Source organism: Pelodiscus sinensis, chromosome 11 (genome assembly GCF_052426305.1).
Source record: "Pelodiscus sinensis isolate ZL-2025 chromosome 11, ASM5242630v1, whole genome shotgun sequence".
In the NCBI taxonomy this organism is placed as follows: Eukaryota; Metazoa; Chordata; order Testudines; family Trionychidae; genus Pelodiscus; species Pelodiscus sinensis.
The window spans coordinates 24,726,373-24,743,114 of NC_143062.1; the positions used below are offsets into that span (position 1 = coordinate 24,726,373).

Sequence of the window (16,742 nt, forward strand, 5' to 3'; positions counted from 1 at the left end):
AATCACAACTCTAATCATCAGGTCCATAACCAGTCTTCCGTGTGAGGTAGATTTGTAACCATTGTCTCTATTAGGGTTATCTTGTAAACACATGCAAACCGTGACCCATTTGTTCTATATAAAGGGAAATTCAAGTTATCTGAAGTAAGGAAGAGAAAGCTGTTCTCTTTCCAAAACAGCCAAGTGCTCTGTTTCCTCAATTGCATATTACAGTTGTGATGCAGATAACTAGTACATATTGGTGGTAGAAAGCAAAAGGGTTTGTCTGGCTTCTTCTGTCAGGAGAGCAAAAAACCATGTAGATTCTGTTTCTGTCTGCTAGCAAAAATGAAAAACGATCCTCCAAGTCTCATTGAACTGTCCCTTTTTCCTCAACACTAAGGCTGTAAAAAAAAGTCATTTAAAGGGGCAACCATGTACCCACTAAAAATCTAAGATTTTAGTGGGTACGTGAATAGATTTTTAGGGGGTACATGGTTACACACGTTGTGGGCTCTGCAGTATAAAGCGAAGCTAATATAATGTATTGTATTGGAGCTATACTGCAGTGCCCAAAGTGAAGGCCACCTGACCCTGCCAACACCACTCCCTGGGGGACTTCGCTGCTGGCTCTGCAGCCAGCTCCCTGGGACTAGGCCAGCAGCCAGTCCTGCTCCTGGGGAGCCACAGTATGTAACCTGCAGTGGAGATGGGGGCCTGGCTGGCCGCACCAGGGTAAGGGGCTGCTCCAGCTGGCCAGAGCAGCCCCTGCCCACATTGTGAAAAAAGAAGCTATGTTCATAACTCAGGTTAGCTAACCAAGACTAAAATAGGAACAAAGCCCCGGAAATTCATCTTTTAATTTGAATTAACAGTTCAAGTTAAGATTTACAGGAGAACTGCTAATTATTAATTCTTCCACTATAGTTGTGTTGGTCAATGTCCCTGTGTAGACAAATCCTAAAGGATCGTTTGCTCCTAGAAAGACAGCATACTAAAACCATGCACACAAAATACACATATATACAAAAAAGAGTTACAGAAAATTTTCAATTGTATTAGTTCATATACAAAAAGTCTTGTTGATGCTTGCCATATTCAAATGCTCTTCCACGTAACAGTGGAATAACAGGTGCTTGTAATATTTGGAATAACCAGCATACAATTTTACTCCAATTTATCTCAAGTGACACCAATGTGATATTATTTGAATTTTGCCCCTATTAATAGTCTTATTCTTGTTTAGTCAAAGAGATAAAAATCATTAAGTGCAATCAAATGTTAAATTGCTATAGGAATCCAGGAGCATATGAAAGCTAGATGGCTGCTTTTTTGTTGATTAGTTCTTTTACTTAACTAACCTGTTAATCAGAGCTGAGGAAAACTTCTCTTTCTTACTTTTACCACGCTTAGACTTGTTTCATTATGGAAATGACTGAAGTCAGCCAACTTGCCCAAAATACATGTATACTTTTTGTAAATACTATTTGAGACACATGGAATTTATTCCATTTTGAATGCAAGCTACCTTCCCCTTCTCAGCCTCCCATCCTCTCTTTGAAATCAGTTTAGCAGAAAAATTGCTTATGCATCAAAAACTGACCTTAGGATGTTTAGCACATTTTTGTCAGGCATCTAATAAATTATACTGGCTATGCTCACAGGTGGCAGCATCTGCAGCTTGGTTAGTTAAACACTTTTGTAAAACTAAAAAGGAAATGAGAAAAAAAAGAAAACCCACATTGCAGTAAATTATCTCCAGTCTTCAGGTAAATAGACGCCAAACACATGACTATAAAGTATTTCAAGTTGAAATGTTAATTTAGATTTCATAACTCATATTTTATTTAATTTTAGCAGTGAGGTTTTTCAGCCAATTTGTGAGCTTAGGGATAGAAAGAGAGACAAACCAACATCATGTAATATTCCAGAGTTTTGTTTCAAATATGAAAAGGATTGTATTAGTTTTTTGTTGAACAGAATAGACATCTCAATCTCAATGATAAGCAGAGATGAAATGGTGGTCCTTTCCAATCATTCCCACAATCCCCATTGTTCCTCACTAACCAGGAAATTTTTTTTCCTTTGTCTTCTAATAACTTCTCCATAGCAAACATGTTTGTCACAATCTAGCTGAGATCCCCCATCTTGGGTATCAAACTGCTGTGAGGAATTCAACTGCTGACCCAAGCCACTGATGCCCAACTTCCTGCCCTTTGTGGCTCCCCACCACCTTGTCCTGCTGGGCCAGGAGTTCTGATCCCCCCTAGTCAAGGCACAAGATTGGTGTTACTGCTCCCTTTCAGAGTAACACAGACACTAAACCAAAAGGGACCAAAACCTCAAATAAATCCATCTTACTCTGTGTAAAACTTTTATACAGAGAAAGCTCCTTTTATCAATTAAAGAGAGATATGCACAGTGGTTTCTCCCACTCCTCGCCCCCACCCCAATCCCCCGGTAACAATTATTTACACTCAGATGATAATAAACATAACTTTCTATACTTAATAAAACACTTAAGTGATTGCAAATGACAACAGACAGGCCAAAGTAAGTTGCTAAGTTAAACTAAACAAAAGATGTCAGCTAATTCTAATATACTAAGAAATTTGTTAAATTGCAAATTCTTACCCTAACCAGTTCTTATTTTAGGTAAAATGCTTCAAGTCAGAGTTGATCTTTACTCTGGCCTGGATCTACAGTTTTTATTAGAATTCTTTTTTAGTCCTTTATTTTTCATGTTTCATGTGTATCCTCTTAGGATGGGCGAGGCAGTTTCCAAGGCCAACTGAAGACAAAAACGTGATTGCTTTACATTCCCATCAGTATGGGAAGCTTTTGTTCAGGCTCCCCATCTCCATGGAAAAGTACCAGATTCAAGATGGATTCCAGTACCAGGTGGCATGATCACATGTCTTTCTAGGACCAACAAGACCATTCACAAGCAGTTGTACTGAGTCATTAAGTTCCTAAAGTATCATTAATGGCCCTCATTGGCACATTTGGAATTAAAACTAGATTCACACTTCATGTATCTAATTTCACAGACAAGAATAATACATGACCAAAAATAGGATCCATACAATTAGCAACTTGTAACTTTAAAACGGTTACGTTTGCATTTTGCATAAAGTGTCTTTAAGCTATGCATAGCCATAAGCCAATTTTCAAAGAGCATCGGGGGTGGGGGCCTATGACACTCTCTTATGTCTATTACATGGCTACATACTCTCCCCACAGAGCAAGGTAAATTGTGATCTCTGATATGTATAAGCAGCAGCAGGGAACATTGGAAAGATTCCTTTCTGCAATACCAGATTTTCCAACTTTCACCAAAATACACAGGATTCAGTCCACTGATGCCTAGAACACTCTCTGGAATGTTGGAACAGACTGGGTGCAAACAGTGTTTCAAAATTATTGCATTATAGTCCAGACAAAAAAGAGTCATTTGATTGTATGTAAGGCCCCTGCTGCTCTTAGCCACTTAACACACACAGCATCACCGAATTTAGTAGCACTCTATGACTGTTTTAGTCATGGAACTTCCCATTAAGAATGAAAAATATGAAGATTTGCTGATCTTTATATATAAAGGGCTCAACTGATTGCTATCAGCATGGGGAAAAAAGTTTCCCCTGATAAAACACATTAATGTTACTACAAAAAGTGAAGAGGAGTTTCCCTTGGTTAGTATTTAATATCCGGGCCCTGCTTATCTCACTTTGAGGTTTGTGTTGGTGTATGCTGATTGATGCTTTCAACAGATCCATTTTCTCAGCACATTTTAAACTAGCAAATTTACTGTCAAATGAAGATTGGGAAGTGAGCACAATATTTTCATTTCATGTCTTTGCCACTTTTGGCTTTGGGGCTGTTGAAATAATCTTAGATATTATACCATCCAGAAACAGCATTCAATTTTTCAACAAATCATCAACAATGAACAAATGTCAAGAGCTCCTCAAAGATTTGTGTGTTATACCCAAGGATGAAATCACCAAACTCACTGTTCTGTCATCAACATTAATTCACTTCTTCCTTTTACCCAGTCAGAAATTTTAGTCTTGTTTGAAAGGACATCAACCTTTTTTTTTTTCATTAATCATCTGTACCAAACCTTACTGACCTAAAATCAGCTTACTAGGCTTTTCAGACTTTTTATGTCCATCAAAACAAAGCTGATGCCAAAGAATTGCAAATACTGAAATAAACTTGGCTTTACTGTCCAGTGCTCACTTTTCTTTGCCTTTTTTCAGCATCCAGACAAGTCAGGTGAATTAATGCAGGTTCTTCCTCGACCACTTAAGGTATTTGGTCTAAAGGAACTAGTATCTGGTTCTGTAACTGTGCTTGCATCTGGATTTTGTGAAAATTTACCACCACAAAATGCTCAATTACTATGTTTCCAGTACTAAAACATCCTTGGAATGTTCAAATATTATAGACAAAAATTTCCTAACTCAAAAAATGCTGAATCCAACAAAGGGCAACTCCACATTAGACCTCATCTTGACTGAAAAAGAAATGATCGCAAAACTAAAAACTAGTGGTAGTTTATGTATATCATGACTTGATCACATTTGTTATCTGCAAACAGAATAAAGTTCTTTCCAGTAGGCTACATCTACACTGGCCCCTTTTTCGGAAGGGGCATGCTAATTTTGAAAGTGGGAATAGGGAAATCCGTGGGGGATTTAAACATCCCCCGTGGATTTAAATAAACATGTCCGCCGCTTTTTTTCTGGCTTGGGGAAAAGCCGGGAAAAAAGCGTCTAGAGTGGCCCGATCCTCCGGAATAAAATCCTATTCCAGAGGATCTCTTATTCCCACTTCAAAGTAGGAATAAGAGATCCTCCGGAATAGGGCTTTATTCCGGAGAATCGGGCCAGTCTAGACGCTTTTTTTCCGGCTTTTCCCCAAGCCGGAAAAAAAGCGGTGGACATGTTTATTTAAATCCCCCGCGGATTTCCCTATTCCCACTTTCAAAATTAGCATGCCCCTTCCGAAAAAGGGGCCAGTGTAGACGTAGCCCTAATGTATATACTTGGCTCCTTAAAAGGGTCAGTTTCACAAAGGTGACAAGTGTGAGTCAAATCATCAGTGAGGAAAAACTGGAACAGAAAAAATGTGAATACAAATTGGAAATTGCTTAAGAGCACTTTACTGGATGCCCTATTATGTCCCAAAAGACACAATCTCACAGATTGAGAAAGGCCTTATTAGTTAAAAAAAAAACTGGCCTAGAGGGGTAATAAAGGCATTTGTATATGTATATTACATATAGATACACACAGATAAAAATATACAAGAAATGGAAAGTTGATAGTAATGAACATAAGTAAAATGTTAAGAATTGTAACAAAATTCTATTGTCAACAAAGTAAAAGAGAATGAGGAGTTTTTAAAAGTATTTAATGAAAAATCCTAACAACAATATTGGTCCATTACTAACTGGAGATGGTAGACTCATCAATAAAAATACTGAAAAGACAGAAGTAGAATCATAAGAATGGCCATACTGGATCAGACCAAAGGTCCATCTAGCCCAGTATCTGTCTGCTGACAGAGGCCAATAACAGATGCCCCCAAGGGGAGGGAGCAGAACAAGTAATCATCATGGTGATCCCCCTCCTGTCACCCATTTCCAGACAAACAGAAGCTAGGGACACTATTCCTACTCATCCTGGCTAATAGCCATTGATGGACCTAACCTCCATTAGTTTATCTAGCTCTTTTTTGACCCTGTTAAAGTCCTAGCCTTTTTGACCCAGTTAAAGTTCTAGTCTTCATCATATCCTCTGGCAAGAGGTTCCAGAGGTTGATTGTGCACTGAATGAAGAATTTTAAACCTGCTACCTATTAATTTCATTTGGTGACCCCTAGTTCTTATATTGTGGGAATAAGTAAATAACTTTTCCTTATTCACTTTTCCCACACCAGCCATGATTTTATAGACTTCTATCATATCCCCCCTTAGTCTCCTCTTTTCTAAGCTGAAAACTCCAAGTCTCATATAGGACCTGTTCCAAACCCCTAATCATTTTTTTTGCCCTTTTCTGAACCTTTTCCAATGCCCATTTTTTTTTAGATGAGGCGACCACATCTGCATGCAGTATTCAAGATGTGAGTGTACCATGGTTTTATACAGAGGCAATAAGATATTTTCTGTCTTATTCTCTATCCCTTTTATAATGATTCCTAACGTTCTATTTGCCTTTCTGACTGCCGCTGCACACTGAGTAGATGTTTTCAGAGAACTATCCACAATGACTCGAAGATCTCTCTCTTGAGTAGTTGTAGACATATTAGTTCCCATATTGTATATATAGTTAGGATTATTTTTTCCAATGTACACTACTTTATATTTATCAACATTAAATTTCATTTGCCATTTTGTTGCCCAATCACTTAGTTTGGTGAAATCTTTTTGAAGCTCTTCACAGTCTGCTTTGGTCTTAACTATCTTGAGCAGCTTGGTATCATCTGACCATTTTGCCACCTCACTATATACTCCTTTCTCTAGATCATTTATAAATAAGTTGAATAGGATTGGTCCCAGGATAGACTCTTGGAGGACCCCTCTAGTTATCTCTCTCCACTCTGAAAAAGCAAAGTTACTCACATCGGTGCAGTAACTGTGGTTCTTTGAGATGTGTTCCCCCATGGATGCTCCACTGTAGGTGCTGGGCTTGCCCCGGTGCCACAGAATGGAGATTTTTCCAGTAAGAGTACTTGGCCGGACCGCGTATGCACGGTGGTGTCTTGCGGCGTTTGCGCACTTTTGTGAGAGTACATGGTCTGGTCCCCGCCAGTTCCTCAAGGCCACCTCAGAATCTGGAACACATAAAAGGAGAAAGAGTCCAAAGCAGGGAGGAGGGTGAGTGGTGGAGCACCCATGGGGACACACGTCTCGAAGAATGACAGTTACTGCACCGAGGTGAGTAACTTTGCTTTCTTCTTCAAGTGATATCCCCATGGGTGCTCCACTGTAGATGACTGAGCAGCAGTACTTCACTAAGGAGGAAGGTGGGGAAAAAAATGGAGTCCCTATTTGTCTGAAGAGAGCACCGCTGATGCCATTACAGTATCTGAAAACCTCCTCTGATGTATAGCGTAATGTTTTACAAAAGTGTCATGCGAGGACCAGGTGGATGCTCTGCATATGTCTTTAAGGGAAACACCCTTGAGGAAAGCTGTTGAAGCTGCCATTGCTCTCATGGAATTGGCTCGAGGTTGTGTCAGAAGCAGTATACGCTTGGATGCGTAGACCTCAGTTACACACGTGATTATGAGTTTTGAGATGCGCCGAGATGATATTGGGTGTCCTTTCGATATCTTGGCCAGACACAAAATCAAGTCAGTCAGTTTTTCTGAAAGGTCTCGTGCATTCCTCGTGATGTGCTGCGAGGGTTGCTGTTGGTGGAAGAGTACGCTGGTGTGACGGCGGGCTGGGGGTCCCCCGTCTCCTGCACCCCGAAATGGCACAAACAGACTGCACCAGCCGGTGGAATAGAGGAAGTTTATTGCCTCTCCAGGATACAGCACAGCACAGATGTAATCTGGTCACAGAGCGGGGCTAGGATGCCTCAGGCCCCCTGGAGATGGGGGAGACTGGGCCCCTAAGCTCCAGCCCCTTTCCCTAGGCTGTCTCCTCCATGTTCTCAGACAGCAACTAACTAACTCTCTTCCAGCCCTGCCCCCCAGCCAGGGCAGCATTCCACCTTCCTTTGTTCCTCTCCATGGGGGGTGTCTGGCCATACTGGTTTGCATAGTGACTCATCCTGTTTTGCTGGGTCCTGGTACCCACAGCAGCCAGTGGGGGTTACCCCAGAGCCAGCAGCATAGAAACCAGCCAGGTACCCCCACTACGTCACAGCTGGTAAGAAGGTTTGTGTGGTCTGTCCACTGGGAATGAGGACAGATTGTGGAGGGATCACTGATCTGTAAAGGTCACATTTCGTGTGATTGTATACTCATGCTAGCCAATACTGGAGACTGCGAAAATGTAGTCTGGCGAAGCTTACCACATAAGTTGTGGCAGCCATGTGACCCATGATCTTTAAATTAATGATTATCTGAACAGTTGGACTGCTCGATTGATTTGTATCATGTCTTGAATGGCCTGAAACCTCTGGAGGAGTAAGTATGCTCTGGCAGTGTTCGCATCTAACCGGGCACCGATGAATTCTAGCTCTTGAGTAGGGTGAAAAGTGGACTTTTGGTCGTTGATAAGAAGTCCGAGGGTGTGGAAGGTTCTCATCATGGTGTGGACCATATTGAGCACTTCAGTATGTCAGTGACTCTTCAGTAGGCAGTCGTCTATGTAAGGAAATATGATTATTCCTTCTCAACGGAGGTGTGCCGCGACTACCGCCAAGATTTTTTACAATACCCTGGGGGCAGATGGGAGGTCAAAGGGCAGGACTGTGTACTGTTAATGATCCATGCCGACTGTAAACCGTAGGAATCTTCTGTGTGCTGGATGGATTGACACATGAAAATACAAGTCCTGGAGGTCGAGGTCAGCAAACCAGTCATCACAATACAATGCAGGTATTTTAGCAGCAAGTGTCAGCATCTTGAATAATTGTTTTCATAGAAATCTGTTCAAACACTGGAGAGCTAATATTGCTCACCATCCTCCCGACTTTTTTGGAGTGAGAAAATAATGGGAATAGAAGCCCTTGCCCATGAACTCATCCGGGACTGGTTCTACTGCACCTAAGGAGAGCAGGTAGTTGACTTCGGTGCATAACAGGGCCTCGGTCTCATGAGATGGGTCCCTGAAGAGGGACAGGGTGGCGGGGGGGAGTAGTGAGGGGAATGGTGAGGAAGGGTATGGAATATCCAGACTGAACTATTTCCAACGCCCACTTGTCTGCAGTGATTGTGGCCCATTGGTGGTAAAAAGGCCTTAGGCATTGATAGAAGAGGTGGGTGTGGTGACTGCTACTGTTGTAGGAGACTGTCTGCGTGCCCCCGACCAAGACATCAAACCTGCTGTTTGTTGTTCAGTGGGATCTGCGTATGGTTGCCCAGGTTTCAACACCTCTAGGGTCTTTGGTGCAGATGTTGCTGATCTAAGATCCGTTGTTGTTGCTGCCACTGCTGCCTGACAGCTGGGTAATCGTAACACCATTGGTAAGTAGTATAATGACGTCTCCTGTATGGTGGGGTATACATACCCAATGTCTGAAGGGTTGTGCGAGAGTCTTTGGACGAATGTAACACTGTCTGTCTTTTTGGTGAATAATTTGTCTCTGTCGAATAGTAAATCTTCGACTTTATTTTGTAGGTCTTTTGGGACTTCTGCTGATTGGAGGTAGGATGCTCTCCTCATGACTACCGCCGTAGCCGTGGACTGGGCTACTGTATCCACCATATCCATTGCTATCTGGAGCTCCGTCCTCACCGACGTTTAGCCCTCCTGCCCAACTGATTTTAATATGGACCTTTTGGACTCTGGTAGATGGTCCAACAGTTGCTCCAGCTTTGTGAAAGTATCAAAAATGTGATTGGAGAGATGTGCAGTGTAATTGGCTATTCTGAATGTGAGCATTGAGGATGTGTAAACTTTTCTGTCCAATCAAGTCTTTGTGTGTCTTTGTCTGAAGAGGCATGCCGCATCCACCACTAAGGAGTTGGGCAGGGAATGGGTAAAGAGGAATTCCATGCCTTTAGGAGGTACAAAATACTTCTTGTCAGCTTTCTTGCTGGTCGATGGTACGAAAGCCAAAGTTTGCCAGATTTCTCCGGTGACCTGCAATATGGTGTCATCCAGGGGTATAGCTATGTTGGGGCTAGAGATTTTTGAGAAGACGATGCTGCTTGTCCTTTATTTCGTCCAACGGTATCTCCTGGCTTACCGCCACCCGTTTGAAGAGCTCTTGGAACTACAGAAGGTCGTCCAGCGGGGAAACATCTTCAGGGTGACGGCTTTGTCTGGAGAAGAATGATCAGTAGGGGACACTTCCGGTGGGTGCTCCTCGGTGATGGAAAGGTGGGTATCATCTGGCTCTGATGAAAGTTGTTGTGGAGATGCAGGTTGTCCCGTTGGGGTGGGAGAAGCTAGAGTTGGGGAATGTCTGGGAGATGTACAGTCACAGTATGACTTTCCATGAGATATGGATCTATAGTGGTACGAGTATCTATTAGGTGAATAATGGTGGTAACGGTCATCACAGTGGTAAAGTCTGTCAAGTGGAGAGCGCCTGTTAGAATAAGTAAGTTGGCCGTGCTCCAAATGGCGTATATGAGGAGAATGGGGAGAGCCGGAGCAGATTTACGACACTCTAGAGGAAGCAGGAGAAGCGGAGACATGTTGATGATGGTATTGACGGTGGTCCCTGTAGGCTGCTAAAAATGGGGAGGGCAGCTCCTGGTGTGGAGAGTATGATGAGCAGTGGCATCCCGCACTGTAAGATCTCGGGGAGCACGGTGCCGGTGGGGAAGGCGACAGTGCTGGTGAAAATACCGGTGATCGGGAACGACTCCAGTGTGGAGGAATACTCGGTGCTGAGATGTGTGATTCAGTGCCACCCGTATGCGGACTTGGCGCCGCTGGTGCCAACTCCCGCTCTGAAACAGTGGTGGGCACCAGTGCCAAAGTCACCACCGCTGATGCCGATGATGACCTCCGCATGGAGGAGTTCTTCGGTGCTGGGAGTTTAGTAGCGGGCGGTGCCCAGGCAACCCTCAGTGCTGCTGTTGGTGCCGCTTCTCCCGGTCTTTTGGCTTTCGGTGCTGCAGAGCTCTTTAGACACAAATTAGTGATGCCGGAGGTACTGGTCTTATCTCCCGTGCTAACTCTGCCGAGCAAGGTGGCCGGTAAAGACCTGGCCGGTGATGCCCGCGATCTTTTGGGCAAAATAGCTGTAGGAGATGAAGTCCTACATTTTGGGGACTGATCTGCTGAGGCTGACTCCTAGTGCGTCAGCTGGAGGGCTTTATCAAACAAAATCATCCATAGCCTCATTTCCCTGTCCCGTTGGGCCCTTACTGTCAATTCTGTGCAGTGTGGGCACTTCTGTGGGACATGAGCGTCCCTGAGGCAGTGATACAAGAGGAATGCCCGTCAGAGGTAGGCATCGCCTCACAGCAAGTGTCGCACTTCTTAAAGCTGGCTGGAGATGGCATTTCTAATCTTTAAGAGGAAAAGATTCAATAATTTTTTTGATTGAACCTGACACCATCTCTATCTTATTGATATAACCGTGGTGAGCCCCGCTCACCAGCTGCATTGTCCGGTGATCTGCGCATGCACAGATCGTTCTGCGCATGCGCAGATCGCCCGAACCCGGCTCTTCTGGGTTGCAATCTACTCACCACGGGCAAGTAGATTGCATTATTTGTTGAGCCCTGGATATAACTCTGTACAACAGCACATAGGGGATCCTAGGAAAAAACGGATGTAGGAACGGGAGAGGAAAAACTTTGAGATTGTTTTTTTTGTTTGTTTGTTTTGTTTGAAAACTAGGAGGAATGATAGGAAGAAGTACAACCAGGAAGAATAGTAATTTTTAACAAGAACAATCTCACAATAAGGAAGGAAGTTGAGGAGACCAGTTCACTCTGTCTGCAGCCTGAGGCAGTTGAGAGGAACTGGCGGGGGCCGGACAACGCACTCACACAAAAGAGTGCAAATGCTGCAAGACATCACCGTGCTTGCATGGTCCGACTGAGTACTGCTACTGGAAAAATCTCCGTTCTGCAGCGCTGGGGCAGGCCCAGCACTGACAGAGGAGCACCCACGGGGACAGCATTCAAAGAAGAACTTAACATTTATTCCTACCCTTTGTTTCCTGTCTTTTAACCAGCTATCAGTTCATGAAAGGATCTTCCCTCTTATCCCATGACAACTTATAGAAATGTAGGAGTTGAAGAGACATTAAGAGGACATCAAGTTCAGCCTGCTGCACTAAGGCAGGACAAAATCAATTTAAGCCATCTCATCCAATCTTTTATTAAAAGCTTCCAATGATGCCTATTCCAGAGCTTAACTACCCTTATAGTTAGAAAGTTTTTCCTAATATCTAAACTAAATCTCCCTTACTAAAGATTAAGTCCATTACTTCTTATCCTTCCTTCAGTAGACATCAGAAAGAACCACTCACCATCATCTTTGTAACAGTCTTTACCATAAATGAAAACTTATCAGGTCCCCCATCAGTTCTTTTTTCTCAAGAGTAAACATGTTCAGGTTTTTTTTAACCTTTCTGAGTAGGCCAAATTTTCTAAACCTATCATTTTTGTTGCTCTCCTGTGGACTTTTTCCAATTTGTGCACATCTTACCTAAAACACGGTGGACACGCTACTCCAGCTGAGGCCTCATCAACGCTGAGTGAATGAGACAATCACCTCTATATCTTTCATACAACATTCTTGGTAAAAATATTAGCATAGAATACATTATTTTTCTGGGAACTAGCAAATAAAAAATAGCCAAACTGATCAAATACTGGACAGGTGGTAACCTTAGGTGGAATGCTGCTCCTTGGTTACTCAGACTTCACTTCCCTCAGGCACTTGCCAGTTCAAGTCCAAAGTGCTGACAAAGTCAGACTGACACCGTCTGTCATAAGTCCTCTTTCCCTGGCATATGTACACTCAAAGCAACATTGTTCTTTTTCCTTTCACACAGTGCCCCCTCCCCCCCAAGTTACTATAGCCAAGATGGCACCTGCATTCAAGCTCCTCCAAACTGCTATGGAGTCTTCTGTCATTTTGCCCCTTCAAGCTATTGATCCTCCAGGACTTACATGGGTGCCATCTGTTGGCTTATTACAATACTGTATTGAGTATCTGGTCACCATTAACCTTTTTAGTGAAGACTACAGCAAAGCAGGCATTAAATACCTCAGCCATCTTGATGTCATCACATACTAACTATCCTTCCCCGCTAAATAGAGGCCCTATATTTTAGACTTTTTCTTACTCCCAGTTTATTTAAAGATGTTAGTCTTATTGCCTTTTATGTTCCTTGCTAAGTGTAACTCATTTTGTGTGTTAGCCTTTCTGATTTTGTCCCTATGTGCTTTTACTGTTCTTCTGAATTCCTCTTTAGCAAATTTGTAGGATTTCTTTTTGGTTTTCAGGTAATTGAAGAGCTCCTGATAGAGCCATATGGGCCTCTTATGAGTCTTCCTATCATTCCTTCACAGCAAGATAGTCTGCAGATGTGCCTCTAGTATTGTCTTCTTGAGATCTGCCAGCTCTCAGGAACTCCGTTACCCATTAGATTTTCTTCTCTGGGACCTTGTCAACCATTTCTCTGAGATTGCTGAATTCTGCTTTTTGGAAGTCTGTTGTCCTTATTTGGCTGCTCTTATTCCTTCCTTTCCTTAAAATCATTACATCTATCATTTCACAATCATTTTCAGCAAAACTGCAGAGTAATCAAACATTTCTGTTCCATATTTGGGAAACATCACATCATCTAGTCAAAGAGAATGATGATAATGCAACACTTTTCATTCCAAAAATATCTCAGGGGGCTGTTAAGCAGCAGCTACCCATTGTTCCGAAGTGACTGATCACATCACCTGATCCAGGAGGGACCTACAACAGCTGTGGCAGCAGCTGATTTACTCCACATCCTCTAAGGCTCCCCATGATTCAATAATTTCTTATCAACCAGAACTGTAAATTGTACATGGATTCCCTGAATCCTTACGGTTCCAAATTTAGGAACAAGTGTTATTATGCAGGAATAATGCCACATTCAAGAAAGATGTGGAGAAATTGAAGAAGGCCCAGAGAAGAGCAACAAGAAAGATAAAGGTCTAGAGAACATGACCTATGAAGGAAGACTTAAAGAATTGGGCTTGTTTAATTTGGAAAGGAGAAGACTGAGAGGGGATATGATAATGGTTTTCAAGTATCTAAAAGGGTGTCACAAGAAGGAGGGAGAAAAATTGTTTTCCTTGGCCTCTGAGGATAGGACGAGAAGCAATGGGCTTAAATTGCAGTAAGGGAGATTTAGGTTGGACTTTAGGAAAAACTTCCTAACTGTCAGGGTGGTTAAACACTGGAAAAAATTGCCAAGGGAGGTAGTAGAATCTCCATCTCTGGAGATAATTAAGAGCAGGTTAGATAGACATCTATCAGGGATAGTCTTGACGGTACTGGGTCCTGCCATGAGGATAGGGGACTGGACTCGATGACCTCTCAAGGTCCCTTCCAGTTCTAGAGTTCTGTGATATGATTCTATGATTTATAGTTCTGTGCAAAGTTTTATTTAAGAGAAGAACACACTGCAACATTTGTAATCCTAATGTTGCAGCATCCTGTGAAAGTGTCAGAGCCAAATTATGAAAATACAGAACTGGTTACAATCAAGAGTGAACTGTCTAGTCTATTTACAGTGTCCAAATTGACTATAATGCAAATAGTATAATGAAAACTCAGAAACACTTTTACCAAAGTATTTTAGTTTTATTTTAATTACATAAAAATGGTAGAAGACTTACCTGGCATTAATTAACAAAAAATAATTGAATTAAGGACCCAAGCAATGCCGGGTAAATCTAGTACTATACATAAAAGAAATCCTTTCTACACAATCTTCCATTAAACTACTATAAATACACACACACACACACACACACACACACACACGTACGTCTATTCCAGGATCATCACTATAGCCACAATTTATTTATATCTTTTTTCATGTCACTTTAAAGCATTTACTGTATAGACAAAACAATTAAATTCCTCCTTTGAAGAAAGCGACTAGCTGGATATCTTTCAGAGCTACAGCAGACAAATCTGACAATAGTTTCTGCTGCCTCAGCAAATGTTAACCTTCCTGTTTCGTATCCAGTATCCTTTTTGGCTGGACTACTAAGTGGGAATATTTGTCTGAAGAAATTTAAAAAACAGACCAGTTTTTCAACCAAAAGTTGTAAGAAGATAAAATATTGTGACTTCCTCTCAGAGTGATGCAATCTTAGATATAACTCACACACAAATAGATTTTAAAAAAATCAATATACTATGAATATAGGGTTTGCAGGAAAAACAGCAGAGAATTGTACAATTTGTATTTATCTTATTAAATATTTATTACTATCCCATTTTACAAAGGAGAAACTGAGACTCACAAGTTCAGTGACTTGCTCAGGCAAATCACTGGCAGAATAACAATAGAAATTAGGACCTTTTGGCACCCAATCTTGGGCCAGGAGATCTATGTGGTTTTTATCATCATTGCCCAACCATATTCCCATATAATGAAAAATACCATTAAAATAAACGCTATTGTTTCAATTCAGTGAAATTTTTTAATATTTTTTATGAATATAACCACATTTTATAAGAAAATTCCCTGAATTAATTTTACTCTAATTCCAACTCCTCGCATTTTTTAATTGCAGAATAAATTGTGGTGGGGGTACACAGCAATGTATGAAGGAGAGAACATAAACAATAAAAAACAAACAAACTTACCCCTCTGAAATTCCAGCCTTTTGTGGATGGAAACAGGGAAAAGTTGTTTGGTTGTTGCCGTTTAGGCCTGCAAAATGAGACAAGAATAGCATTTACTGTTTGCATTTACTGGGACTTTCCAGATCAATACTGGGCAGGGGAGAAGCTGATGGAGGGGGGAGATAATAGCCACATGAAGTGCTAAGAAACACCTTAGTTTGCCTACTGCTTTGTACTGGTTATATTCCTGATAAATTTCTCTTTTCACTTTAGTTAGTAAACATTGTTTTAATACAATTTGAAAGCCAAAATAAGGAGGCAATCTTACAAATCTATTGAAACATGTGGAACTGATTTTCAGAGCTGACCACCCATAGCCTGCCTCCCAGTGACTTCAACACTACTAAAAATCAGGCCAGCTGTGCCTTCTTCAGACAATATCTAAAATTACAGGAAAAGGATAAAGGCAGTTTAACAAAGTTTTGCAATCAGCCGAAATGCATTTAAACCAGGCAACATTTACAGTTTCAGCTTATTCTGGAACTACTCTCCTGCAATATATTACACTTACACATAAGCAGATATCTCTATAAAGTAATCATAGTAACCATCACTTTATACTTATATCCTGCTTTCTAGTATCAGCAAATCTCAAATCACTTTACAAAGTTGGGCAAGTATTATTGAGATTTTACCAATGAGGATTCTAAAACAAAAGTTATTTCACCTGCTGAAGTGTTGCAAATCAATAAATGGTTTAGCTAACTGAATCCAGGTTTTACTCACTCCATGACACTGCTAGTTGCCTATTTAGAATTTTTTAAAGTATATTTAAAGATAGATCCCACTGTCTGAATACCTCAGTGCATTTTGGCTCTGCTAATATGAATAACAATGACAGGATGCCTGTTTCAAATACTGTTGACATGTGTGGGACGGTTATGACCTAATCATGTTGTAACTGACTTTTAACCTGGCTACACATGGTCACTACAGGGCTTCCAAACACATCACAAATGTTAACTACTGTAACTGGGTCAGGGAGTCACCAGATTCTAAACATATCTGACAGTTACATTTTTACATTTCCAGTTAGGTTTGCGGAAGGCGGACTGTTTATTTTGGGATTAATAATGAATGAACAGATTATTCAAATAAATAATCATTTGCATATGGGAAAACAAAGACTCTCACAAGTAACAATTCAGTTTATTAAAGCCCTCCAGCAACTTAAAGACACTATACATACAACAAAAAAGCACATGAACAAACTAAACTAAGATTTGAAAGATTTAGAAACAATTCCGGGCTTGGCCACAGAGATCCG

The 16,742-nt window shown here is 41.4% G+C and overlaps 1 protein-coding gene across 3 annotated transcripts in view; it reads right to left on the bottom strand.

Moving 5' to 3' along the window:
• Positions 1 to 16,742, bottom strand: part of ARHGEF3 (Rho guanine nucleotide exchange factor 3) — a 257,794-nt gene that overhangs the window by 169,569 nt on the left and 71,483 nt on the right. For all 3 annotated transcript variants that reach the window (XM_089781202.1, XM_006130911.5, XM_006130912.5), the window contains exon 3: positions 15,437 to 15,503. In XM_089781202.1, the coding sequence (XP_089637328.1) occupies positions 15,437 to 15,503 (67 nt within the window). The remainder of the gene's footprint in view (positions 1 to 15,436; positions 15,504 to 16,742) is intronic.